The sequence below is a fragment of the Protopterus annectens genome, chromosome 13.part0 (assembly GCF_019279795.1).
Source record: "Protopterus annectens isolate FY-2018-M chromosome 13.part0, PAN1.0, whole genome shotgun sequence".
NCBI lineage: Eukaryota > Metazoa > Chordata > Ceratodontiformes > Protopteridae > Protopterus > Protopterus annectens.
In genome coordinates this window covers 309,769,961-309,789,899 of record NC_056747.1, presented here as the reverse complement: position 1 = coordinate 309,789,899, position 19,939 = coordinate 309,769,961, and the positions used below count along the sequence as shown (strand labels likewise).

General features: G+C 42.0%; 1 protein-coding gene across 2 annotated transcripts in view; it reads right to left on the bottom strand.

Annotated features, from left to right (window-relative positions):
- LOC122787281 (hippocampus abundant transcript 1 protein-like) overlaps positions 1-19,939 on the bottom strand; it is an 880,512-nt gene that overhangs the window by 184,345 nt on the left and 676,228 nt on the right. For both annotated transcript variants that reach the window (XM_044053901.1, XM_044053902.1), the window contains exons 8-9: positions 17,225-17,296; positions 16,937-17,049 (exon numbers count right to left, since the gene is read on the bottom strand). In XM_044053901.1, the coding sequence (XP_043909836.1) occupies positions 16,937-17,049; positions 17,225-17,296 (185 nt within the window). The remainder of the gene's footprint in view (positions 1-16,936; positions 17,050-17,224; positions 17,297-19,939) is intronic.

The window sequence follows — 19,939 nt, the reverse complement described above, 5'->3', positions numbered from 1 at the left end:
GAACTGTCCCTCCTGCTGAGTCAGGAGAGTTGGGATCTGGGAGAGGTGCCATGAAGGCAACGGTGACAGACTGCACAGTACTGGGTACCAGTGTTGGCATGGTCAGTCTGGGGAATCAGGACTGCCCTTGGTTTTTCCTCCCTTATCTTGAGTAATACTCTTGTAAAAAGAGGTAGACTGGGAAATGTATAGATTGAGAGGTTTGCCCACTGGAAGGATAGGGCATCCACTTTCCAGGCTTACTGTGAGGTTCCCTGGTGCAGAATTTGCTGAGCTGGTGGTTGTAGGGGGAGGCAAATAGGTCCACCTTCGGGGTACCCCATTTCTGGGTCACAAGGCTGAAGGTGTTGTGGTTTAATTGCCACTCGTGTGGGTCTAGGAGATTTCTGCTTAAGTTGTCTGCCAGAGAATTTTGGTTGCCTGGCAGGAATTGAGCTTGCAGGTGAATATGCATGGCTGAGGCCGTGTTCCAAAGGGTCATGGCTAGCCTGCAGAGTGGGTTCCCCCCTGCTTGTTGATGTACCACTTCATTGTGGTGTTGTCGGTTTTGATTAGTAGAGGCCCCAGAGAGAGTAGGGAGCTGAAAGCTGTCAGAGCGTGCTGAACAGCTAGCATCTCTTTTTGGTTGATGTGCAGATGAATTTGATTTGGGCACCAGTGGCCCTGAATGCACCTGCCGTCCAGATGTGCACCCCAGGCATAGTCTGATGCATCTGTGGTTAGGGTCTGGGTGGTGTGGGGTTGTGTAAAGAGAAGCCCCTTGTTGTGGTTGCATGCTGCTGCCCACCAAATGAACTCTTTCCTTAGACAAGGAATCATAGGTATAATAGTTTCTAGGTCCTGAGAATGTTGGCACCAAAGACTTTTTAAGTACCACTGAAGTTTCCTCATATGCAGTCTCGCATATGGAATTAGTAGAATGCAGAAGGCCATGAACCCTAGAGCTTACAGGATTTTTCTTGTGGATAACTGGGTTCTGGTGGCCATTTGAGAGAAGTAGCCTGTCAGATAGGCTTGTTTTTCTGGAGTAAGGAATGCCATCTGGGATGTTGTGTCCAAGCTTGCTCCCAGGAAAACAATTTTTTGAATGGGAACTAGTTTGGATTTCTTTTCGTTGATAGTGTACCCCAGGGAGGTTAGAAGGTCCTTTACAAATGTCAGGTGTTGCAACAGCTTTTTCTGACTGTCTGCCCGAATCAGGCAATCGTCCAAGTAGGAGTAAATTTGAATATTTTTCTGTCTGCAATAGGCAATGGCTGGAGACAGGCATTTTGCGAAAACTCTGGAAGCAGTGGATAAGCCAAAGGGAAGTGTAGAGAACTGATAATTAATGCATAGATCCTGCTCTGAAACGTAGATATTTCCTGCAGGAGTTCCTGATTGGGATGTGCAAATAGGCCTCCTTTAGGTCTAGGGTGGCTAACCAGGCATCTTTGGACAGCATAGGGAGAAGCTGCTGTAGGGTGAGCATTTTGAATTTTGGTACCACCAGGAAGGTGTTCAGAATGCATAGATCTAAGATTGGGCACCAGGTGCCCTCTTTTCTGGGTACCAGAAATAGCCTGGAATAAAAACCTTGGCCTATCTGTTCTGCAGGAACAGGCTGAATTGCCCTTATGGAGAGCAGGGACTGAACTTGTTTTTGTGCCTCTGCCCACTGGTTTGGAGGAAGGTCTGGGAAATCTTTTGGAGTTGGGCACCACGTGGAAATAAAATTTGTACCCCTAGGATACTATGTTGAGGACCCATCGATCTTTGGTGATGGAGGTCCAGTTTTTTGCATGGTGGGCAAGTTTTCCTCCTGGGTGCCTGAGAAATTGGGCAGAGGTGAGTGGAGGAGTTGAGAAGTCATTGTGAATTCCTTCCATAAGGGGGTGGCTTAGCACTCCCTGTTTTAGAAGTAGAGGTACTCCATTGCTTAGATCTCGGCATACCCTGAGACTGTAGTCGGGGGGGGGGGTCTGTTTCCCCTAGGTCTAGTTTGAGGTGACACTGAGGGGACTGGAAAAGACCAATGTTTTGAAGGGCAATGCCTACTGAATCTTGGAGGCTGCACTTGCAAAAAATCTTTGACTGTCTGCATAGACTTAGCTTTTTATTCCATCTTTTTAAAAACCTCTTCTGCTTTGATGCCAAACAGATTGTCCTTGTTCAGAGGTGTGTCCAATAATTTTGATCTGACATGGTCTGGCAAGGTCTGCTCATTAAGCCAGGCATGCCAAGTACAGAACCTGTGACTGCTGCCCTGCAAGATGCTTCTAGGGCGTCAAACCCACATTGCAGGGTATGCTTGCTGACTTGGCTTGCAGAATGCATTAGCTCCTGTAATTCTTTATTTTCTGGACAGTCAGGGAAGGTAGATAATTTTTGCTATATAAGTTCCATAGTGTGTTGCTGGCATTTCAGCATGTAGAACTGACAATTTAATGCTCAATTTAATGCAATAGTTGCAGAGGTGTATACTTTTTTTACCTCATCTGTCTAAAGCTCAAGAATCCCTGTCCGAGGGGGTGGGATTCTTAGCTGTAGTTGCTTTTTTTCCTTTATGTCCTTGGGAGATGACTTCTGGGTCAGCAGTAGGATTTTTGAAAAGAAATTTGTGTGAGTCAGGGACTCTGCAGTACCTGTCAGGTTTCCTGGGAGCGGGGGGTAAAGTATCAGGAGTCAGACTGGATTCTATGAAGACACCATCCACAACATCCAGAACAGGAGGGCTACCTAAGCGTCTGTGTTGTGGTAAATCTAAAAATTCCCTGAGTCTCTTTTTGGACTGAGGATAATTCTGGCATTCCCAATGGAAATGCTCTCTCAAAGTATGTAGGGTTTCACCAAAAGAAAAATCCTCTGGAGGGGAGGCAGAAGGAATGGATTCCTCTGCATCTAAATCCTCATAGGCAGATAAGGGTATGTCTTCATAATCAGAAACCTCAGAGTCATTGGACTCCTGGTCAGATAAAGCTGCTGGGGACAAGTCTCTTTTTCCTTTTAGCAGGGGAAGGCTGGCCTCCCCTAATCAGCATGATAAGGTCTTCCGCCATTTTAAGCATCTGTGATTGTGGCAAGGAAGCAGGCACTTGAGTTAGGGTCGTCGCTTTTTTAGGCGTAGCTCGTACTCTTGGCCTTAGAAACTTGGTAGTTTTAGAAAGAAATGAAGACACGAAAGAAGTCGTCGGTTTGTGTCGAATATTGGTAGTGCGAAAAACTTCCTCATAAGCCAGTGCCTGTACAGCGGCTCCGGGCCCAGCCAAGGTAGAGACATCCGCAGGTTCCATAGTCAAAGAAGAGTCTCGCAGCATACCAAACTCCACACAGGTCTCGGTAACGGCCTGCAAATCCATCGAAGCATGCATCAGGGGCTGCGTAAGCACTTCACTGAGTACCGGCAAACTGGCAACTAGCTTAACGAAAGCTGCGGTGGCGGTTTTGGACCTGTGCGGTTTTGTCTCTGTCTTTATCCTTACTTTTTTTGGAAAATTGGTAGTCTGATGGCTAACCGAAACCATTTTGGAATACAGAGATCGAGAATGAAAGTATTTAGCTACAAAAATGGCTGACGACGAATAGTTCGGGCGTTGAACAAAGCACAAAACCGGCAGCGAGGTACGTTGTGGTCTGGGCCTAAACAGGTGATGCAGTAAGAATGGAAATCTCGGTGTGGTATTTGCTTTCCATAGGGAGACAATTGTTAACTTTTTCTGACATCAGTTAGAACAAGAAAAAAAGGTTCCCCAATGGGGTACTTATCTTTAGAAGACTTCAACTTCAATTTCAGAAATGAAAACTCAGGTAGTGGCTGACTGGCACTCATGCGAACTGCTTCTGCTTTGGGCTCCCCGGCAAGAAAGACTGATGTAATGGTGTCGGCTGCCTGTTTTTATACCACTGATGACCTGACTTCAGTACTAAAGAGACAGCAACCAACGCAGAAATAAAAAGCCTCTGGTATTTAGGCCAACTGAGGGCTACCCCTGGCAGGATAAGCCTAGTGTGATGACTGCACCAGTGAAACATGAAGAACATCTGATAATATGATAAAGACACACAGAACCTTAAACCATCTGGATGGACTAGAATCTGATAAATCTTTTAAATCTAAACTTAACAAAAAACTCAAATGAGGAAGAAGGGGTAAGAGGTTGTCTAGTGAAAGCATTTTGAACTTGAGCAAAATGACAAACTGGTTTAGGAAAGAAAGGTCCAGAACAGGTCTCAGTGCATTTTCTTTCTTTGGCACCAGAAATATTACTTAGTCATTTTGACTTATTTGCCTCTTTTGTTCAGGGGATTCCTGCTTTCTTTTTGGAACCTCCCAGCCACTGCTTTTTAAATGTCTGCTTACCAGCATTTTGCTGAGATCGTTTGTTTTGTTCCCTGCCAAAACTGGATAAGGGAACATAACCCTTGGAAAATATAGAGTAGGATGACTGAAAATTCCGAGAGATTCCATGTATCAACTCTCTTATCATGTTTTGATAAACTCGGCAACAGAGGGCCCAAAACCAAATCTCTATCCAATGGTGTATTTAAAATCTCACTTTTTACATCCTTGGGAAGGTTGTGAGAATGCAACCAGGCTAACCTCCTTAACACAGTACCACTGGCAAAAGCTTTAGAAGTCGTATGTACAGAGTCATAAACACACTTTAAACGAGTAGTAACCCAAGAAACAGAAGAAACTAAAACACACAAAGCAGAGTTTTCCTCACAGGAAGGAAATGTAGATAAAGCACTCCTCATACTTTCACAATTAGTCAGAATAATTTTAACATATGAACTTAACTAATTTAAATTTCAAAAGATTAATCTTGCAAAGGTCTACACGTTTTCCAAAATGCATCAACTGTTTCACCATCCTTGCCAGAAAAGGAAGGATTAGAATTAACAAAATGCTTGGCAGCAGTTGGATCGACTAAAGCTATAGCTTTTGGGCCAGATCTGGGACGAGTGTACAGTAATCTGAAAGACTGAGGAACGTTGCACATTCTGCTTTCTTAGGTGCAGCAGACTAGCTACCAGGAGAACCACACATATTAGGAGGGTCTGTGAATTCCTGCTGGAGCATTTCATAGCAATGTCTGAGGTACTGAAATAGAAATAGTCTAAAAAAAAAAAAAAACTTGACAGGAAGATTCAGATAACACGCTCTCCTCGGCTTCTGAATCAGAATTCTAAGGAGAAAAACCTGGATCAGCCCCATTACATTCCTATCCAGATTCAGTTTCTTAAATCTCTTCAGGAAAAGAGGAATTGTCTTATTCTCTTTCCAGAAACCACCTGACTGGAAGGATCAACAGCCTGTACAAGACCCTAAGCCAGATGTAATAAACTATTCCTGTCCAGTAAGACTGGAGTAGGAGAAAATATGTGCTTACATTTTTTTTGTTTCTTTTTCACAAGAATGTTAGAACAGGGTATTTAATGACAGCAACTGCTTCCCAAGGGGTGGGCACAGCATTCTGGCTAAGCAGGGCTACCTTCCCTGTCTCTTCTCCCAACACTGACAAAAGTGGCTCTCCATTGCTCAATGAGGGGACACCAACAAAAGCAGAGAACATGGCTAATTCCTGGTCCACAGTGACTGTATGGGCAAGACCAGAGGGATCTGGGGAAAAAGATGAGTGGTTCGAGTGAACAGCTTTGGCTACAACAGTCATCCACCTGTGGCTGAGGCAAACTGCTAGCCTGTTATGATAGCAAAGGCCATTTGGTTAACTCCCTTCTTTGTGTGGCTAGAAGGACAAACTATGGGATCGGTGGTTTGTTCCTTAGTCAAGCCAAAATGGTGCCTCTTTCCAGGAAAAATGCAGCACAAGCCAGTAAAATTTCAATAGTAGTATAAAGTCACTTTCACCAAGGAAAAAAACTCACACACTTTACCAGTCCCAGAAAGTAACTCAAACATAGCTTCTCCAAAGGAAAAAAATCTTAGAATGTTTAAATCAACTTTTAAACTGTCGAACAGAAAAAAATGTGCTCTCATTTAAAAGTACTGCAAAGTCACGACAGTCAATAAAACACATATTCTTAGTTAAATCATACTTTCCCAAACAGTAAAGGAAATTAATAATAATAATATTAGGAACATCAAAGGAGACATTCACAACTGTGTGTGTATAGAAGTACCAAACTCCTTTCACACCGCATGAAAGTTCATGACAGAGTGATTTACAAACGCATATGCATAGTAGTACAAAGAGCAGAGCAACTTGGATTCAGATCAGGATGTAGCACAATTGACCCAATGACTGCAGTGAGATTGACAGATGAGAAGGAACTATAGATAAGGAAATAGTTCAACTGGCATTGAAAACTTGGAGAAAGCATATGACAAGGTCCCAAGAAAGCTGATTTGGGTAGTCTGCTGATTCTCCTAAGTCCCAGAGACATTGACAGAATTACTGTAGGTTACATACAAGGACCAAATGACACAAGTATGAACAGTCTTCGGTCTCACAAGAGGGGTTTCTTATGAATGTGGGTGCACATCAGGGTTCATCTCAGAGACCACTGCTGTTGATGGACTACATTAGCAAACAAGTTGTCTGGGGAAGAAACAAAGCTGTTGTATGCAGACAGTGTGGTATTACAGACAGATTCTAAGCAAGAACTTTAACAAATGACAGAAGAATGGAATGCAAAACTGAGTATACATAAAACAGTTGTAATGACAGCAAAAGATGGAAAAAAGAAGTTGAAAACTGAGATAGCAGGGGAAAAATAGTGGATCAGTTTAACAGCTTCAAATAACTGGGAGGGGTGGTTGTGAAGAAGGGAAATCTGAATGAGGAGATCAAAGCTAAAATCAGAGAGACTGCACCCAACTGGCACAGAGCGACAGAGGTAGTGTGTAACAGAAGAATGTCAAAGAAGCTGAAAAGTAAGATTTACAAAAGAGTGGGGTGACCAGCACTATTGCACAGTACAGAAACCTTGGGCTCCTTATTGAAATTTCAGCAGTGGAAATGCTGAGTGCCAAAAAGCTGAAAAAAAAAGACTGAAAACCCACAGAAAAAAGTGCATCTCCTTAAAGCTTCTTTTTGCAGCTCCTCTGCACTCCTACACCCCCTGAACCTACATATACCAACTCAAAGATCATCATACCACAGAGAAAAGGGAATATTCATAGACATGGCAGCTCGGACTTGGTATACGTGAGTCTGATCGTTCAGCCACCGAGTCTCTGCACTTTGGGACTCATTCTAGCACGTCCCAACATTTCAAATGGTTACCAAAACCCTGCAGTGATGGCAGAGAAGTGGAGAAAGCTAGAGGTGATACAGATGAAGTGCCTGACATGGGTGGTAGAATACACACTGTAGGACATACAAAGAAATGAGGACATCAGAGCAGAAGGCTAAGCAGCTCTAACTGCAGAGAAGATCAAATAAAACATATTCCAGTGGTTTGTACACACGTGCATGAAAGCACAATACAATCTGGAGAGGAAGCTTTGGGAGAGAAGGCAAGAAAGACCCCTTCACAAGGGAGAAGGTCCAAGATGCACTCTCTAAGACCAAAAATATTGCATTGATGAGCCCCGATAATATCCCAGGATGCTTTCTAAATAGCCTGAAACATGACCTATCAGGACCACTGGAGTCACTGTTTAACCGCAGCCTTCAGACAAGATTTGTGTCTTGCAAATGGAGAACTGCAATGGTCATCCCTCTGCATAAGAGTGGGCCATCAACAAACTTTGGGAACTACAGATCAATAACTCTGACTAATCTGACATGCAAAGCCATGGAAAGAATGCTATCAAGGTGAATTTTTTTGGAATCCATGTCTCGAACACATAAGTGAGTTACAATAAGCGACCCAATCATAATCCTCTATATTATGTTACAAAAGAAATGCCTATTTCCAGCAATGCCCCAATGGTTTACTAATCAAGTGCTTACATTGGCAACAATTGCCTTAAAATGACTGGCTCTCAAATGCACATATAGGTCAACTTGAATAAAATCAAATAAGAAATTAAGCTTCAGGTGCATTAGGATTTCACACACGTTCTTTTCTGCAGTATTTCCCAGTGGAAAATGGCAAATCATACCCTTTTATCACAAAATAAAATGAATGAAGATAAGCATAGTATTAAATATTTTATAAGGAACCCAGACACAGCAAAAAGGAAATATGATTGTGAAATGTGGGGCAAAATATAAGGATGGAAAAAGTTTTATTTTAAAGACTGTGGACTCCTGGACTTGACAGTGGGTGAATATGACAGTGTCACTATACATGAAAAAAGTGCAGAGAGGAAGCTGATTGTACTTTAAATGCTATGCGACTATGAACATTACAGAGAGGGAAAGCTTACTCTCCCTATCACTGTTTTAAAAATAGAAAATAGCAGTAGGAAGAAAAGGGGCAGCTACTCCGAAATGCGATAGGATACCTAAAATTCAAAAAGAAGACAAATACAGTGTTTTTTTATATATTCATTTATTATTCCTCTGCTGACTGGGTTAGTCCCATTAGGATACTAGCCTATTTTCAGAACAGACCTGAGGTGGTATCTATACTACTAGGGGAATTTAGGCCAGGGCTTCACAGAACTTCCCTTTCTTTTTTCGATATGTGCCTTGAGATCTTTTACATCCACCTGAGCTACAAACAAGCAGATAGAGCTTCCTTTTAATGTTTTATCTGAAGGACAACACACTCAGAAGTGTGGCACCCTCCTTATGTTGCACTGCAGAGTCAACAATCAATCTACTTGTTGTGGGAATAGAACCCCCAGCCTTCTGCACTAAAGGCAAGTTTACTACCCATTGCCCCACTGACACTGTGTAAATTCTTTACTCCAAAAGACTGTGGTAGTGGTTCTTATTCTCCTTCTCTTAAATGGAATAACTGTTCGTACTGAGGTTTGCAATCTTCATTCCATTTTGTGACAGCAGTAGAAATATGAGGCAAAGGAGGCTGTAAGCCAAGTCCTAACTTCGCAACCAGTAACTGGAATCAGTGCAACTCTAATCTTACCTCTCTTCCTACAAAAAGTATTTTGCATGTGTGTAAAACAAAGACACAAGGCAATTATACTGTGATAATCTGGCTATAAGCAGAATATGAAATACAAACCTACCATCAATTAAATCTAATTCTCGCAATATTACTTCTCAGATGTTAAAATCCCTTCTTTGCCATGTACCTTTTAACCGGCAGCCTAACATTTCTACATTTGCTGGCAAGGAAGTAGAGAGATAATAAAACGTGAGTTAGCATGTTGATCTATCCATTAATGTCACAAGTTTAAATCTCATGAGCTTCCCTTTAGACTGATTGAGCCTAAACAAATTACTAGTGTTTCCAGGTTTGTGATTATTCTAAATGAACCACCAGGATTATCAGAAAGCACTTCTAAGATGCACTCCAGCAAGGAAAAGTTCAGCCTACAACTATTAAATAGACTATGTTGTTTGCCACTACTGCAGATTCTGACGGTTGTATTTTGTGAGAATTCTTCTCCTGCACTGATCCTGACTCTAACTTCCATTCTTTTTCCTGCACAGCCATTTTATTGCATTTACACAGAGAAGGTTATGCTGCAAAAATACTCAGTTTTCATACTGCTGGATTCTAAATCTTACACACAGTGCCCTCCCACAAACAGCAGTTTTTGACTAAAGTATTCACCTTCTTACTAAAGACAGACAAAAACAATATCGAAGACACATAAAAATGCATTTAATGAATGTGCAGGGACAATGATTTAAGGTTCTTTAAAAATGAAATTCCATTTTCATGAAATGAAATCCAGGAATTCACCCATTATTTTTAACTGTAATTTCTGGTAATTTATGAGATATCATTGTAATTTTAGTGCATCAACGTATATACAAAATTAAAAGAAATTTTAGTTGTAGAGCCCTCAAACTACAACAGTATAACAAATATTAAACATTGAAAGAAACACAGGATGTGGTGCGTGAGAGCTATGGCCAAAAATGTCAGATTCCACAGTATTTTCCAAACAGACAGTTCAAATGAATGATTATTCTGATATTTATTTGTTGAGTCCAAGTTCAACTAGGAAAAAGCTCTTTTCAGCAGACGTCTGGTGAGAAAAGCTCCAAATTACAAAACAAAAATTTTAACAGACTAATCTACAACTGAATTACAAAAACGTTTTAACAGACATAATTTGCAATCAAATGATACAGTGGTCTGAGTACAAACAGCAGATGAGAAAAAGGTAAGATTTTTACAATCATCTTGTGTTAAGAAATGGTTGCAGGCATTGGGTAGGTATAAAAAATGAAGGTTGATTAGCAAGTAGAGATATGAGAGCAAAAGATATATGAATCAGCAAGGGAGAGTGGTAATTAGCAGGGATAAGAGTACAGGGATTACTAGCAGGAATAAGCAAAGAAATCAATGGGAGATGAAAGAAAGAGGTGAGGAAATACTGAAATAAAAAGGGATGAAAGAAAAAACTAAGCAAGAAAGGTTAACAGAAAGATTGTGTGTGTGTATGATATGAAAGACAGGAGAGTTAGTAGTTATATGAATAAAACACTTCGGCCGGAGATAAAAAACACTAATACAAATAAAATAAATACTATACATAGGTAAGCGCTATAGTATTTATTTTATTTATATTAAAGTGTTTTTTATCTCCAGCCGAAGTGCCTTATTTTTTATTCATATATTTACATTTTTGGGTTCTTTGGTTCCACCACTTTCTTTCGTTGTTAGAGTTAGTAGTTAGCCAGGTACACTACATGTGCAGAGCCAAGAATTATTCATGAACATTTTTAGGGTGGCCTTAAATGTAGAGCTATATAGGGAGTTCCTACTGGTTAAAAGGAATTTGCTTCAAAACTTTAGCAACACAGAAAGAATAAAGGCTTTGGTTAACAGCATTATCCGTCTTTGGAATGTATGGCATCTGTGATTCAGAGTGTAGTATGCATTTGGGATGACAGTTTTGTAGTAGTGTGCTTAGACAGGGGCAGTTAGTCTGTTTGTTTATTGGTTTATAGGCAGTAAGAAGTTGCATATAGTGGAGATGGGGGAGTTCTAACCAAATGCTTTCTTTAAAGGCTGAGCAGTGATGGGTGAAATGAGGTTTGCTAGCAGCAAAGTGAGCAATTAAAAGTAGCATTGTTCATGTTTAGGTATTGCTCAAGTTTAGACTTTACTGATGACTGAAAGTTGGAAAATAGGTGTTTGGTAGGGTTACTTTAGTAGAGTTGGTCAAGTACTGTTTACTTCTGTACATTTCGGGAACAAATCCCTTTGTAGCCATGTAAAGTATGCCATGTAATTTGTAGTCCTCAGTCTGAATGCAGCTGGGGCATACATGTGCTTCCCAAAATGGTCAATCGCCTTAGACTCCCTAATAGGGGGATGGACCATAGAGCTCTGTTTTGCGAGCTCTTTCTTGGTGACTGTGGAAACCACAATAGCATCTACAGGGACACCTTTATTCCAGAATGGTTTGTATTTGGGGGGACTGAGGAACTTATCCGCCTTCTTCAGGACTGGATCGACTGTGTCCGGCTCCTTCCACACCCTGCTGGCAATGAGCTGGACTAACTCATCCGCAGGGGAAGACACCGAGGAGGAAGATAGGCCCGCCCCGAATACCTTCAGGAACACGGATTCCTTGGAGGACAGGGTGGGGGAAGACCAAACCCCCCCCCCCCAGGATCTCAAGTATTTTGCCAAAGGATACCTTCTTGGATGGTAGTCTGGGGGACCCATCCCTTTCCTTGAAATCCGTGTCTTCCATGAGCGACTCTCAGGGGGAGTCTAGGTGCCTCCTCTTGCACGTCCTCTTCCAAGAAGGCTCCTCCACTGTGGGCTCTGGGGAGGACTCGGAAGAGGAGGGTACCCCTATGGAGGTGATGCCCTTCTGAAGGCAATCCTGGGGGACCCTGGACCGATGATGCAGGCTCACCACCCAAAACAGAACCAGGCAGGGTTGGGTCCAGAGCCGAGGAAGAGGCTGCCGACCAACCGGAGATGGTCCTCTATCACCCGGAAAGTGGACGGACTAGAAAAAGCCCCACCCTCCTGCCCACTGGCCCCAACCAACTAAGGGGGAGGGGAGACACCAGGCACGGTACCAACATCCCCAGACAATTCGGACCCGAACTATCCAGGGCAGATCCCCCAAGGGAAGGGAATGGTCTGAAAACTCCGGACCGGAACCCCCACCCCGGTGGCCTCCAGTGATCTCTCGGGCCTGAGGCAAAGACAACTCAGAGGGCAAGGGGGTTAAGCCAGACAGGGACCAAGGCAGCGTGGATGTGGGGGCACTACCTGATGCCGATGGTCTCTCCTTAGGCAAACTCTGACCTCAGGGCCCCTAACTCTTACGGAGTCTGAGAGGAGATCAGAGGTGGGTGAAGTGCCCCTTGGCAAGTGGCCACGGGATAGAAGCAGGCCCAGTTCCATCTGGGCTTTGAGGAAACTCATCATCTGGTCCATATCAGATGGAAGTAAATGCCTAGTAGACCGGGAGGAAACTGAAGAATGGCCTGAATGGGTAGAGTGTCTGCGGTTCCTAGATGAGGACCTTCTAGACCTCCCCAGATCCGAGAGTTTGGAGGTGACTGAAGGATAACAATTGGCTCCAAAGGAGCCATCGCAGCCGAGCATACCAACTTCCCTGAAGATGGATCCGATGAGGTCATCTGACCCAACAGGGATTTTGATCCGACTGGGTCCGAGGAGCTCCAAACCTCAGAAGAGTCAGATCCGGCCAGGGGAGTCGAGGCTTTCGGAGCCAATGAACCCAAGGCTGGACTTGGATGCGGGGCACATGGATCCGAGAGCCTGGTCCGTTTAGCAAGGGAGTCCTGAGAGGAAGAGGGCTTTCTCCTGGGATTCGACGGGGTTTGGAGGGGGAGCCTGAGACCAAGGGAGCACCTTCAGCTAGCCCCTTGAGCAGCAGCTTATTCCTAAGGTCTAGGAGAACCGTGGGATTGAACCCTGCACAGATATCACATTCAATCTCCAAATGGGGCTCTCTTAGACAGTAGACGCACTCGTCATGGGTGTCGGCTGGAGCTAGCTTCCGACCACATGAGAAGCAGCATGTAAAACCAGAAGATGTGCCAGCCACAACAAAAACCCCAAGTCAAAACCCTCCAAACAGTCACACATACACAAAAAACACTTACACATAAGGAGGAAAGAAGAAGGGAAGGGAAAAACCCTAATGGCCAGCTATATAACTAATGGCGGCGGGGGGCCTACTACTAACCCTAAAATTAGGGAAAAAGGGACATATAGAGACAGAAAGAACCCAAAAATTCACTTATCTGAAAAACAGTGAGCTTGAGCAGCAGGAAACACGGCCATTCACTAATCATGGCAAACGAGATCCAAGGATTATGGGTAACAGAAATTAAGGGGAGGAGCTTGACCTCAGGAGCTGTCGCTCACTTTGTCGGCTCGGATCAGAGGTCGAATCCAAGACCCATCCATAATCAATATTGACACGGATAGCATCAGATCAAATATTAAACATGAGACGAAATACAGGATGCGGTGTGCGAGAGCTATGAACAAAAATGTCAAATTCCACGGTATATTCCAAACAGACAATCCGGATTACTGATTTTTCTGATATTTACTTGTTGACTGGGGAAGTCCAACTGGGAAAAAGCCCTTTTCAGTAGAAGCCAGGGGAGAAAAGCTCCAAATTACAAAAAAAAAATGTAACAGACTAATCTAGAACTGAATTACAAAAATGTTTTAACAGGCAATTTACAATCAAATGATACACTGTTCTGATATAAACAGCAGATGAGAAAAAGGTAAGATTTTTACAATCGTCTTATGTTAAGAAATGGTCGCAGACACTAGGTAAGTATTTAAAAATGAAGGTTGATTAGCATGGAGAGATACGAGAGTACAGAGGGATGAGATATGAATCAGCAAGGGAGAATGGTAATTAGCAGGGATAAGAGTACAGGGACAGGGATTACCAGCAGGAATAAGCAAAGAAATCAATGGGAGGTGAAAGAAAGAGGTGAGGAAATACTGAAATAAAAAGGGATGAAAGAAAAAACTAAGCAAGAAAGGTTGACAGGAAGAATGAGTTTGTGTATGATATGAAGGACAAGAGGGTTATTAGTTATCCAGGAGTACTACATGAGCAGAGCCAAGAATTATTCATGAACAATTTTAGGGAGGCCTTGAATGTAGAGCTATATAGGGAGCTCCTACTGGTTAAAGGAATTTGCTTCAAAACTTTAGCTACACAGAAAGAATAAAGTCTTTGGCCAGCAGCATTATGCACCTTGTGAATGGAGGGTATGTGTGTGTCACAGTGTAGTATGCATTTGGGATGACAGTACTGTGTGCTTAGACAGGGGCAGTTAGTCGGTTTGTTTATTAGTTTATAGGCAGTGAGAAGTTGCGTATAGCGGAGATACTGGGGGAGTTTTAGCCAAATGCTTTCTTTAAGGGCTGAGCAGTGATGGGTGAAATGAGGTTTGCTAGCAGCAAAGTGAGCAATTTTAAAGTAGCATTGTTCATGTTTAGGCATTGCTCAAGTTTAGACTTCACTGGTGACTGAAAGTTGTAAAATATGTGTGCACCATACAGGAGGGAAGGCAATAAGTAGGTGTTTGGTAGGGTTACTTTAGTATACTTGTTCACGTATTGTTTACTTCTGTACATCATGCCTAAAATTTGATGGGTTTTCTTGATGGAATTATATACGCGGAGATCAAATTTGAGGTTATCATCTAGGATTAATCCTACTAGTTTAGTATGAGTACCTGTTTTGTTTAATGTGTCATCAAGGAAAGGGATTCTGAAATTGTTTTTTGATGAGTGTGAGGAAAAATACTAGTAACTTGGTTTTCTTTTGGTTGAGTAAAAGTTGGGCATGTTTGAGTCAATTTTCAGTGGAGTTGAAGGCTTCCTGGGTTATAAGTTGTAGGTGATAAAGGTTATTAGAAGAGATAACTGTTGAATCATAAGAGTACTGCATCAGTGATGCTTGTTTAGCGGAGGTGTAACAATTATTTATACATACATTGAAAAGAAGGGGTTCTAGAATGGATCCTTGGGTTACTCCTCTAGAGATGGGTAGAAATAGGGACAAGATGTTGAGACGTTTAGCTGATTACTGTCTGCCTGTCATATTACTACTGAACCAAAGTAGGGTGGTTTCAGACAGTCCTAATTTTGACATTTCCTGCAGGAGTGTATTATAAGATACTTTGTCAAAGGCTTTGGATAAAGTGAGGAATACAGCTGAGATAAGTTATACTTCATCCCTGGCTTTATTAACAATGTCCATGAATGACAGGACAGCAGTGATTGTGCTGTGGAATGGACAAAAACCATATTGTGTGAGACCGCGGAGCTGATGTTTAAGGAGGTATTGGTTTCCTTGTTTTTGAATGATTTTTTCAAATACTTAGGTGAGTGGAAAGAGGACAGCAACAGGACGGGCAGAATATGAATATATCAAGAGAATTGCCACCTGTGTGAAGGGGACTGATAAGATTTTTTCCAAATATTGGGATAAGTGGGATTCAGTGATAGATCTATTGATTAGAACTGACACTGAGTATGCAACTGCACTGGTAGCCAGAGGGAAGATTATCAGGGGTGTGTGTGTGTGGGGGGGGGGGGGGGGCAAGGTTTGAATTTATGAAGTAGTTTCCTAATGGTAGAAGTGGATACTATTTGAAGCGAGAAACTGAATGGGGAATATCTGCAGGATTCACAGTTGTTTTTGGGAGTAGTGTGAAGAAAAATGGAAAAATCAGTATTCTTGTCACTGTATCACAATACCATTTATCATAGACCATGACACCACTGAAAACACTTCTGTGACCCAAAGCTGCCCTCTTCTACTACTGCACGATACTACACATAAAAGAGACAGAATGAGTAACCAGCGGAATGAAACTATGCTGAGAGTTTCAGTGTTAGTAAGCCCAGCACTATGGATGTTGTAAGAAGCCCAAACACAGCGAGTGTAGGAGTAGGACACATGAAACCAGCCACTACACCACTGGTAAGAAATGCAAACAAAAAAATTAAATTCCACACTAAATAAACTCAGGATGCGTATACTTATTCATTTCATTTTTGTGCAACACCCCTTTTAATTTACCTGCCAGATATACTACTCACCTGTGATGATTTCTTCAACTTTAGGTCACAACAACATGAAAAGCTGCCATGCTCTATTCAGCTGTTCAGCAATGTAATAGTCACAGCGTACAAAGTATCAAAAAGTGCATGGCCAGAGAAGGCTGTAAGATGAGTAACAACACTTCTGCCACCATGAGGCTAAAAGCATTAAATACCAGAAGTACAGATGGGACATACACAAATTTCTCTCAGACTGCATAAAAAACATGAATCTGACTGTCAAGTGTATTTAAAAAAAATTTGCAAATATCAACTCTTCCAAGTCTACTACTCTGCTACTAGGTTTTACTGTTACTCCCTAAACTGTCATGACTCAGCAGAAAGAGGTGGCAGATTCCACAGGAGGTTGCATGGCAAGAGAAATTCTGCCTAACAACTGTGTCTGGACCAGAAGAGACAAGGGAAAGAATTCAAAAGCAGGCAAGACAGGGAAAACTGTATCTGCAGAAACAGTATGTACAGTACAAAATAAATTAAAATAAAAATTATTCCATAGTCAAGATCAGTGCTTGGTATCAGTAGAAGAACAAAAGCTGCATGGTGGTCTTCTTTCACTGCCAAGCTTTCCTAGTCCCACATTACTGGAGTAAGTACCAGACAGCTGAATGTTTTAACTCCTAAGCCTCAACTGAAAAGCAACATAAAAGGCAGTCAGCACTAAAAAACTGTAACCCTTCCCTACCTTCATACCTAACATTATAAATACATGTCCTGTCAGTGTAGTTCCAGCAGACCAAACAAACTCCATAAGATGGATGTTCAAAGACATACACACACACAAAAAACACACAGTCCTTACCATGGTTGTGATCCAAAACCATACCATGCCAGCTGCAGAATCTGGAAACCTAGTCCCAAAAGAATGGTGTTCTTGTTACCAATGGAACGCATTAAAATACCCAGGACCACAGTCTGAAAAAAAAAAACATGCACACAATGAGGATAGTTGAGGTGAAGGGAAATGCAACTGCATGTCAAAACAGTTTGCCACACAGAGGCTTTAGGCCTAAATGAAAAATTAACTTTCAGAATACACTGCATCAGAACACAACTGATCTGCACGCAAGGTACAATGTTAAGGAATTACCTGTGCCAGTATGGAGAGGATTCCAACCACAGCGATGAATGCAGCAACGCTTTCTGATGTAAACCCAATCACCTAACAATGTAATATAGGGCTGTGTTAGTTTATAATCAAAGCAATCACAGTAACCTTTAAAATATTACTAATATTGACAAGGAAACTGCACAGAAATACCACTTCTCCAAATCAAAGTATGTAGTCAAGCTCATACATACAGCACTAGAGCCATATAACTTTTACTTATATGTATGTATTACAGCTGAGAGAGCCTGCATACTGTGATTAAGCTCAGATGTTTACAGAACAGACACTGGGAGGAAAGATTTGTACATTAAAAATTATATTAATAAAAAATGCAATATAAAGAGGTACAGTAAATGACAAACAATGCACAGAACACAGAGCTGTGCCAGTTATCTTAAATACAGTTACATGCAAAACAGTCAATCGTCTTAACACTCTATAATATATAATTTAAGCTAGCTGCAACACTGCTGGTATTCCTGTAATTAGAGTATATACATGTAGACAATGGTTAAGAGCTAGATAGCAACATTTTATTCAGAAAGTTTCAACTTGCATAGAATATGCATTTAAGAAAGTGAGATCTGCGCTCTTAACTCCAGCATTCCATCCCATTTAAGTACAGGCTAAAGGGTAGAAACTCAGAATGAGCACCTTTAGACTGCAAGCCTCATTTCATTAAGTGTTTTATTTTGACAGCTGGAATATAATCAGATTGTTGTAAGCACTGGGGTCTTAGAAAACATGAAGGCTGCACAACAGCAGCTTCAGAAAGTAGTTTAACTTAATGCAATGGCACAAACATGCCTGCCCAAGCTAAGACTCAAGGGGAAGGTGGAGGGGGTGCATTAATAGTTGGAACTTGTCAGCAGAGAATGGTATTACTGTTAAAGAGGATAAGGAGATGACTGGCATACAGCAACACTGACAAAACCATATTTATGTTGCTTAGTCAACCTGGTGGATTTTTTTGAGAAGGTCACCAAAGCAATTGATGACTCCCACTGCATACCCTGGCCTGGCTCAAGTTTTTGACAATTCCCCACTCAGGCACAGTTGTTGTATCTTTCGGCTTTTCCCGGTTAGGGGTCACCACAGCAGAACTCCAGTCTGCTAATGAATGGCAGTAGATTTTTACGTACCGAGTTGCCAGCTCTGATGCACAACCTTTAACGAAGGTACGCCCATTCACGCATGTCTCCACATAGAAGACGCTTTAACTGAGAATCGAACAGGACAACGTCTTACTGCGAGGCGACAGCGCTACCGCAGCACCACCACCGCAGTTATCCACTCAGGCACAGTAGAAAAGCTAAATAAACTGGGAATAAACCCCTATGTCACCCGCTGAATTCTTAACTGCTACACAGATAGGATGCAGATAATCAAAATAGGGGAAGTTACGTCCACAAAGAGACCAGTCACCAATGGAGTCCTCTGGGGTTCTCTCTGGGTCCTCTTTTGTTTGGGAACTACTTTTATGAAGTAAAAGCAAATAACCAAGGACTCTGGCTGACTAAATTCACAGATGACTGCAAGCTAGAAGCAGTCACTGAATCCCCAGATAACAACCATCCTGCAGGAAGGTTTGTCCCAAATAAATAACTGGTGCCAAAATCACTGACTGAAACTAAATGTCAAAAAAATGCATTAATGTATCCTTTGGGAAGTCATCTACTCCAGAGAACTATCACATTGACAATACATCCCTAACAGCTGACCAATTTGTTTGGAATTTGGGAAATCATGTGGACAGTGACCTAAGTTTTGACCAATATGTGTCCATTGTTGTAAAAAAGTCTTTCTAAACTGCAAAGCTTATAAACAAAGGGAACGTGTCAAGATCTAGGGATTCCACCATCCCCATTTACTCAGCCCTCATTAGGCCAGTCACTGAATATTATAACCCCTTTGGCATTTATCTACCCAGATGCATGCAACAACTGGAATGCCCACAAAGATACCTTACTAAAAGGATACTAAGCCTAAACATGCCCTACATGGACCAACTCAAAGCCCTGTTATTATACGCAAAATCCTACAGACTGCTAACAGAAGATCTGTGTCTGGAAAACAGGGCATCCTCCAACCCATTACTGATGGATTTACTGCATTTCATCAAGTCAAATGACATCAGAAATATTTGATCTATGGAACCTAAACCTCTTTTGCCACATCAACAGAATGGTTTTGAGGGACAGGTATATTCACAGAGGCTACTGCTGCTATGGAACAGACTACCCACCCACACAAAACAAAGTTCATCCCTGTCCATGTCCAAGAGCAAATTGGATACATGGACTGGTAAACAGAAAATGTACCCCAGGACTGCCCCCATACTACTAATAGACAGAGCCAGCTCCCAAATGCTTTATCCCATACAAGGTATGATCCCAGTTATTCTCATTAGGTGTAATACGTAATTATAGACCATGGAATGGGTAAGGCCAACCTATAACCAAATAGCATAGGTTATTTCAAGCACAAGAAAGGGAAACTGGCTAGGCCTAAAATGGCCCACAAGGGCAGCTAGCCTAGTATTTACCTATGAACCTATATAAACTACATTGAGAATTATACAAAATGAGATGTTAAATGACATATTTCATTTCTTGGCTATTTTTACTATTTTCCAAAGTGACAGGCATTTCTAGAAGCACAGTAAAGTCCAAGCTTACCTGAGAACATACCCAA